The sequence below is a fragment of the Pteropus vampyrus genome, unplaced genomic scaffold (genome assembly GCF_000151845.1).
Source record: "Pteropus vampyrus isolate Shadow unplaced genomic scaffold, Pvam_2.0 Scaffold28, whole genome shotgun sequence".
NCBI classification, from domain to species: Eukaryota; Metazoa; Chordata; class Mammalia; order Chiroptera; family Pteropodidae; genus Pteropus; species Pteropus vampyrus.
This window is the reverse complement of record NW_011888809.1, coordinates 90,370-98,394: the sequence shown is the minus strand read 5'-3', so window position 1 is coordinate 98,394 and position 8,025 is coordinate 90,370. Positions and strand designations below refer to the sequence as shown.

General features: G+C 45.8%; 2 protein-coding genes across 2 annotated transcripts; both read left to right on the top strand.

The window, feature by feature from the left end:
• Positions 1-3,311: 3,311 nt before the first annotated feature.
• On the top strand, positions 3,312-5,366 carry LOC105289801 (dnaJ homolog subfamily C member 5G-like). The gene is made up of 4 exons (XM_011356609.1): positions 3,312-3,424; positions 3,683-3,944; positions 4,139-4,308; positions 5,309-5,366. The coding sequence occupies exons 1-4, from the start codon at positions 3,312-3,314 to the stop codon at positions 5,364-5,366; spliced, it is 603 nt and encodes a 200-aa protein (XP_011354911.1).
• A 596-nt stretch (positions 5,367-5,962) lies between these two features.
• On the top strand, positions 5,963-6,963 carry LOC105289800 (dnaJ homolog subfamily C member 5G-like). Its single transcript, XM_011356608.1, has 3 exons — positions 5,963-6,075; positions 6,334-6,595; positions 6,790-6,963. Exons 1-3 carry the CDS (start codon positions 5,963-5,965, stop codon positions 6,961-6,963), a joined length of 549 nt encoding a protein of 182 aa, XP_011354910.1.
• Positions 6,964-8,025: the final 1,062 nt, after the last annotated feature.

The window sequence follows — 8,025 nt, the reverse complement described above, 5'->3', positions numbered from 1 at the left end:
ACCTAATTTGCCCTTTTTCTCAGGGTTCACTTCTATAAAGCAGGGATGTGATCATACCACCTCTCAGGTTGTTGTGAGGATCAAAGGAGATAATTAAGTAAAAGTCCTTCTGAAAAGGCATATAAAGGTTTGCTGGTTCATTCAATCAACCAACATTTATTGAGCATCTACAATACTGCAGGAACTGTGTCAGGAACTGGAGGAAGGCTAAGATAAACAAGAAACGAGGAGTTCAGAATCACCATTACCATCTCTCCCACTGCCCTCTTTCTGTTTACACCATATGTCTCTTGTCTAGGACCACATAAGGGAAGATGGGCTCTGTAGTCTTGTCCAATGTCTTAGGGAATTCATGCTTAGGCCCAACCTCTGGGCCTGCATTGGACCAGCAGAGGGCTCCCTCTGCTGTAGCTCATTCAACAAATCATTACTTCACTTACTGTAAACCGGGCATGGTTCTAGGTACTACAAAAACAATGATGAACAAAAAGACAAAGTCCCTGCCCTTTGGAGTTCCCTGTCTGCCGGGGAAGGCAGACCTTAAACAAATCAACACACAAATAAACATATATTCACGAATTATCATGAGGACGTTATGAGGTGGGGAGAAAGAAGTGGAACTCCATTTAGAAGGCTTCTCTGAGCAGGCACAAAGCTAAGATCCTCAAAGGATGTTAAGTCCTGGGAAGGAGTCTTCCAGGCAGAGGGAGCAGAGTGGCCAAAGGCCCTTGAAATGTGAAGGAACACAGTGTCTTCAAAGAACTGATAGGAAACAGTGTGGCTGAGACCAGAGCAAGAAAGACAGTGGTACTCGACTGAATGGGAGTGAGAGGCAGGGGCCGCACCACCTTGAGCCTGCAGACAGAGGTAAGGAATTCACTGTAAGTGCACTGCGCTTCTGAAGCCTTCTCTCTTCACAGTGCTAGTGAAGAAACAACTTCTGTTCCGCTAGTTCTGTCATCCCATGATGGTGATGAAAGGTTGGAGATTAGTTAGAGAAATTTGGCATAATACAAACCACCAAAAAAATCGTCAGCTTTCATTCCTTCACTTTAAGTGATTGACCCCTAAACTCATCTGACCCAGAACCTATGAACTAGGTGGGTGACGCGAAAGGTTTTTATCCCTACCTCCTGCCCTGATCACAGAACTATAGAAATAAATTAGTTAATTCAGTGGTCATTGTGCCTGCTGTATATGGACTCCTTAATTGGTTTGCTCAGATGGCTCACATCTCCTGGGGTGGAGTATTGATTTACCACTTAAAACCTAGAAGGGGAGGTAAATGTGCACGAATAACTGTAATAAAGAAAAGAGAGTGATAAAAGCCACCAGAGGGGTAACAGAAATATTATTGAATTAATAAAGCTCTTTCAATTACATGTTATAGGGGTCATTGAGTGCTCCTCTCTAAAGAAAACTATCACGAAAGTGGTAAATTTTAGGTGGTGCAAACACTACCTCCTGTAGCATATCACAGGAAGTGAGGCCAGATAGAGGGAGGTGCTTTCACGTCCTGCAGAAGGGATGGAAATAGATACTTTGGGTAACTTTCTGGGAAGAAAGTTAGCAATAAGGATCAAGAGGCTTGAAAAACTTCCTTTGACCCAATAATTCCACTTCCAGGAATCTAACCCGAAGAGAAAAAAGGTTATTAATTTAAAGGTTTGAAAATAAGAATTTTTATTATAAGGTTACTATACTATCAATGGTTAGAAACAACTTCACTATCCAATCTGGATTATATATAATTACATTATGGTACATCCTCATGATGGAAAAGTACTTAAAGGAAAGTTTTGAAGAACAAAAATTCTTTTGGAAATGTTCAAGATGTTGTTTCAAAGGAACGTGCAAATTAATAATTACAATATAATCAGATAAATGCTTTAACAGAGCAAGTGGGAACAACATGGGGAATGACCGAGGAGTCCCAGAGGAATGACAGAGGAATACTGACAGTTGAGGTGGGTCTTAAAGGACGTGAAAGAGTTTCCAAGCGGAAGGGAAAGAAAAGACCAACCGGATACCCCTAAATTCTGAAAAAGAACACTGGCAAGGTATTACACCTCCTGAGAAAGGCGTGCAGCAACTATATCTTTCACAAAGCCACAAGGAGTTTTGCAAGCCCATTATCTTTCCTTAAGTGAGTCGATGAGCTAGGACAGTGACCGGAATAGGTGATCGCCTTCCGCTGGAGTAGCAGGGATTCTGACGGAGGCTGTACCCGCAAAAAGGCTGGAAAAGATGCCAGGATGCCCTGGCCTGCTGTCGCTCGGCAGATCCCTACGCTCAAGCTTCCGGTGTGCAAAATAAGTCCCAGGGCCCACGTAGCTTTACCTCCCAGAACTTCCAGCGGCGCCAATAAACGACTCGGAGTGTTGACGCAGTGCGCAAGCGCAGTGGGCCACAGGACCCCGGCTGTGTGAAGTTTTTCACCCTGATGGAGGTTGTGTAAGGCCTGTGTGCTGAAGAGAGGGACTCCAAGGTAGATCCGCAGCGCGGGTAGGGAGTCTTCATAACCAGGAGGGACCTGGGGAGCCAGAGCATTCGCTACTGAACTTGTTGCCTTGGTTCTAGTGGGCCATAGCCTCCCAAGCTCTCCCTGCTCTCTGGGGTCTTGCTCCCTGTTGCCCTGCTGGTTGGTCCCCACAGATACCCCCTTTTCGCTTCCTTCTTCATCCTTCTGTTAACCCCACTGCCCTATCTCTGAAGAACAGGGGGTGGGATGGGTTGAGAGAGGAGGCCAGGGGAAGAACAAAGTCTCAGGCCTAGCTGCAAGCACTTTTTTTCTGGCCTGCCTTTTGGACACCTGATTTATCTTAGGCAGCTCAGGGTTAGGTCCGAATTGTTTCTTCCTTGAGAATTGATTATCTCAGTGATTCCTGACCTCAACCAGTTGGGTTGGGGCCCGCACTGGTCTCTCAATCCCAGCAATGAGTTTGGACAAGACCAGGGCTGTTTACTTCAGGGGCTAGTAGTTCTGGACAAAATCAATCTCTTCCCATGTTGAGACCTCCCCTTGCTTATGTCTCTCTAGTATGTGGGGTGTCCCGAGGTCTGCATAGCTCAAGGACATTGGAAAGTGTGAGATATTTCCTCCCTAAAATTTGAATTTGAATGTCTTTTCTGGTTACCGGATCTCTTCTGCCCGTCACAGATCCCACTCATTGTCTTATACCTGTCCTTTTTGTAGTCATTTACCAGCCTACCCCCTGAAGGCAATGAGTTTCTTGTTACTGGAGGTTCACTTCTTTATGGCCTCACGTGTGGAAGTTCTCACAAATGCTGCTTCTCCTCTGACCCAGATCATGTCTCATGTGGACGAAGCAGCCCGCCGGTTGTCCAAAAGTGGGACAACCCTCTATACAGTGCTGGAGCTTAAGAAGGATGCCTCACCTGAAGACATCAAAAAGTCCTACAGGTTCAGACTTCAGCCCCATATTAAACCCTGAACCCCACCCCCTTAAACTCTTTTCTTTCTGTCTTGCTTTCTGGCCCATTTTTAAATCCTCAAGCCTTCACTTTAGGGCCAGATGGGGCAATCGTCCTCTTCACTGTGGCATGGGAAGGAATTTAGATTTGGGCTACTTGCCTTCATTCTTTTTACCACATCTTATGCATTCCTTCTTCGCTATCTAGAGACCTATTCCTGTCATTCATCTTAACTCTCCCTCCCTAGCCACTCCCCATTCTCTCCCCACCCTCCTTTTGGGTATTGCCTGGGTAGGAAACTGGCCTTGAAGTATCATCCAGACAAGAATCCAGGGGACGCTCAAGCAGCAGAAATATTCAAAGAGATCAACACAGCCCACTCCATACTGAGTGACCCTAAGAAGCGGAAAATCTACAACCAGCATGGCTCATTGGGAATATATATATATGATCACTTTGGCGAAGAAGGCGTCAGATACTATTTTATGATGAATAGTTGTTGGTTCAAGGTACACAGTTCTTCCTAGTCTCTTAAGAATAAGGAAGGAGGGTTGACCCTCCGCATCTAAGACACCTTACCCTCCTCTCTTAGGACAAATGCTTCTGTTGTCTCACTTTTTTGGGTGCTGGGATTGAGGGAGGGGAGCTTGAATAGGAACATGTAAGAACTGCAGGATTGAGTCTGTTCTTTCCTACCTTTTAGACACTCGTCGTCCTGTGTGCTCTGCTCACCTGTTGCTGCTGCTGCTGCTGCTGCTGCTTTTGCTGTGGAACCCTTAAGCCACCACGTGAGGAGGTAGTAAGGAGAAAATACCAGCAGAATGTCCAGACTCAGCCTTCAAGGTCAGGTGAGAACCACAGACAGGGACTGAGGTAAGAGCTAGATTAACAAAGAAAGAAATGGTTAAGGATGAAACTTGGAACCCCTAAATATGAGAGTCTCAAGTCAGTATTGCGACAAAGTGAAGAAAGAGGAGCTACTCAGTGTCTAAGGAGCTTACGCCACAAACCAACAGTTTGAATGTAGTGTTGGCCTCTCATGACCGTTAAGCTAAGGAATGAGGTGAGATTTAAGGCATAGAATGGGTGGGGGAGTGTACCTAGAAAAGGCAATAGTTGAAGACAAGTTAGATGATGCAGCCCATTGCATTTACTCAAAAGGAAGATGGAATACTGACAGTTGAGGTGGGTCTTAAAGGACGTGAAAGAGTTTCCAAGCGGAAGGGAAAGAAAAGACCAACCGGATACCCCTAAATTCTGAAAAAGAACACTGGCAAGGTATTACACCTCCTGAGAAAGGCGTGCAGCAACTATATCTTTCACAAAGCCACAAGGAGTTTTGCAAGCCCATTATCTTTCCTTAAGTGAGTCGATGAGCTAGGACAGTGACCAGAATAGGTGATCGCCTTCCGCTGGAGTAGCAGGGATTCTGACGGAGGCTGTACCCGCAAAAAGGCTGGAAAAGATGCCAGGATGCCCTGGCCTGCTGTCGCTCGGCAGATCCCTACGCTCAAGCTTCCGGTGTGCAAAATAAGTCCCAGGGCCCACGTAGCTTTACCTCCCAGAACTTCCAGCGGCGCCAATAAACGACTCGGAGTGTTGACGCAGTGCGCAAGCGCAGTGGGCCACAGGACCCCGGCTGTGTGAAGTTTTTCACCCTGATGGAGGTTGTGTAAGGCCTATGGGCTGAAGAGAGGGACTCCAAGGTAGATCCGCAGCGCGGGTAGGGAGTCTTCATAGCCAGGAGGGACCTGGGGAGCCAGAGCATTCGCTACTGAACTTGTTGCCTTGGTTCTAGTGGGCCATAGCCTCCCAAGCTCTCCCTGCTCTCTGGGGTCTTGCTCCCTGTTGCCCTGCTGGTTGGTCCCCACAGATACCCCCTTTTCGCTTCCTTCTTCATCCTTCTGTTAACCCCACTGCCCTATCTCTGAAGAACAGGGGGTGGGATGGGTTGAGAGAGGAGGCCAGGGGAAGAACAAACTCTCAGGCCTAGCTGCAAGCACTTTTTTCTGGCCTGGCTTTTGGACACCTGATTTATCTTAGGCAGCTCAGGGTTAGGTCCGAATTGTTTCTCCCTTGAGAATTGATTATCTCAGCGATTCCTGACCCCAACCAGTTGGGCTGGGGCCCGCACTGGTCTCTCAATCCCAACAATGAGTTTGGACAAGACCAGAGCTGTTTACTTCAGGGGCTAGTAGTTCTGGACAAAATCAATCTCTTCCCATGTTGAGACCTCCCTTGCTTATGTCTCTCTAGTATGTGGGGTGTCCCAAGGTCTGCATAGCTCAAGGACATTGGAAAGTGTGAGATATTTCCTCCCTAAAATTTGAATTTGAATGTCTTTTCTGGTTACCGGATCTCTTCTGCCAGTCACAGATCCCACTCACTGTCTTATACCTGTCCTTTTTGTAGTCATTTACCAGCCTACCCCCTGAAGGCAATGAGTTTCTTGTTACTGGAGGTTCACTTCTTTATGGCCTCACGTGTGGAAGTTCTCACAAATGCTGCTTCTCCTCTGACCCAGATCATGTCTCATGTGGACGAAGCAGCCCGCCGGTTGTCCAAAAGTGGGACAACCCTCTATACAGTGCTGGAGCTTAAGAAGGATGCCTCACCTGAAGACATCAAAAAGTCCTACAGGTTCAGACTTCAGCCCCATATTAAACCCTGAACCCCACCCCCTTAAACTCTTTTCTTTCTGTCTTGCTTTCTGGCCCATTTTTAAATCCTCAAGCCTTCACTTTAGGGCCAGATGGGGCAATCGTCCTCTTCACTGTGGCATGGGAAGGAATTTAGATTTGGGCTACTTGCCTTCATTCTTTTTACCACATCTTATGCATTCCTTCTTCGCTATCTAGAGACCTATTCCTGTCATTCATCTTAACTCTCCCTCCCTAGCCACTCCCCATTCTCTCCCCACCCTCCTTTTGGGTATTGCCTGGGTAGGAAACTGGCCTTGAAGTATCATCCAGACAAGAATCCAGGGGACGCTCAAGCAGCAGAAATATTCAAAGAGATCAACACAGCCCACTCCATACTGAGTGACCCTAAGAAGCGGAAAATCTACAACCAGCATGGCTCATTGGGAATATATATATATGATCACTTTGGCGAAGAAGGCGTCAGATACTATTTTATGATGAATAGTTGTTGGTTCAAGGTACACAGTTCTTCCTAGTCTCTTAAGAATAAGGAAGGAGGGTTGACCCTCCGCATCTAAGACACCTTACCCTCCTCTCTTAGGACAAATGCTTCTGTTGTCTCACTTTTTTGGGTGCTGGGATTGAGGGAGGGGAGCTTGAATAGGAACATGTAAGAACTGCAGGATTGAGTCTGTTCTTTCCTACCTTTTAGACACTCGTCGTCCTGTGTGCTCTGCTCACCTGTTGCTGCTGCTGCTGCTGCTGCTGCTTTTGCTGTGGAACCCTTAAGCCACCACGTGAGGAGGTAGTAAGGAGAAAATACCAGCAGAATGTCCAGACTCAGCCTTCAAGGTCAGGTGAGAACCACAGACAGGGACCGAGGTAAGAGCTAGATTAACAAAGAAAGAAATGGTTAAGGATGAAACTTGGAACCCCTAAATATGAGAGTCTCAAGTCAGTATTGCGACAAAGTGAAGAAAGAGGAGCTACTCAGTGTCTAAGGAGCTTACGCCACAAACCAACAGTTTGAATGTAGTGTTGGCCTCTCATGACCGTTAAGCTAAGGAATGAGGTGAGATTTAAGGCATAGAATGGGTGGGGGAGTGTACCTAGAAAAGGCAATAGTTGAAGACAAGTTAGATGATGCAGCCCATTGCATTTACTCAAAAGGAAGATGAAGTGTCTGACATTATCCCCACTCCAACTAAAGAGGGAATTGACTGAAGTTCACAGCAGTGCCACCTAGTGATGCTAATGTGTAACTGCAAGGTCATGGTTTTCTCACCAATAGGCTAAAAAATTGTTACTACACATTTATATATATATGTTTTTCAAATTCCATCATAGGAAATAAAGAACATTTTGTGGAAGAAGATAATCATAGTGAAGATGATCATTAAAATATTAAGAGAGTGAGGTATGAAAATAAATGTAGCAATAATTAAAGGATAAGAAAAGAAAATATACTGACTTCAGATAAGTCATTAGTGGAAAGTTTATATCCTTATAGTATGGACAACAGGTGTTTATATTCTTATCTATAGGGGGTTTGCTTTACATTCTGGGTACTCAGTTCTTCTAATAAGATGCCAACTTCTTTTGCCCCAAGGTGCTAACTCAGTAAAGGTGCTTTCTGCTGCCCAGTCCACTGGACGTGTTGAAGAGAGAAGCAAGTAGCCCCATCCTGGCATTGACCCTGATTTGCCCTTCTTCTTGTAAGAATCCCAGTTTCAGAAGTATTGATGGCGTCCATCTCAGTGAGGGTGTCGTCTCTGTCCTTGATGGTGTCACTGACCCTGGTGATATAGTGTTAACCAGCTACTCTTCTTTTTAACTCCAGTCACAATTTTAATCTGTTAGAAAACAGACCTTTCATCCCTACCCTTAAGAGGTCTTAGGCAGTGGAGACAGACTTTCCTCAAGCATCCTTTTTCCTATGCCTTTCTTG

Excerpts from the sequence above, each read along its gene's own strand:
- LOC105289801 (XM_011356609.1), top strand. The coding sequence starts at position 3,312 with ATGTCTCATGTGGACGAAGCAGCCCGCCGGTTGTCCAAAAGTGGGACA. Across the intron at positions 3,425-3,682 it reads GACATCAAAAAGTCCTACAG|CCACTCCCCATTCTCTCCCC; the intron begins GTTCAGACTTCA and ends CTCCCTCCCTAG. Across the intron at positions 4,309-5,308 it reads AACCACAGACAGGGACTGAG|ATACCCCCTTTTCGCTTCCT; the intron begins GTAAGAGCTAGA and ends TGGTCCCCACAG.
- LOC105289800 (XM_011356608.1), top strand. The coding sequence starts at position 5,963 with ATGTCTCATGTGGACGAAGCAGCCCGCCGGTTGTCCAAAAGTGGGACA. Across the intron at positions 6,076-6,333 it reads GACATCAAAAAGTCCTACAG|CCACTCCCCATTCTCTCCCC; the intron begins GTTCAGACTTCA and ends CTCCCTCCCTAG. Across the intron at positions 6,596-6,789 it reads TGAATAGTTGTTGGTTCAAG|ACACTCGTCGTCCTGTGTGC; the intron begins GTACACAGTTCT and ends CCTACCTTTTAG.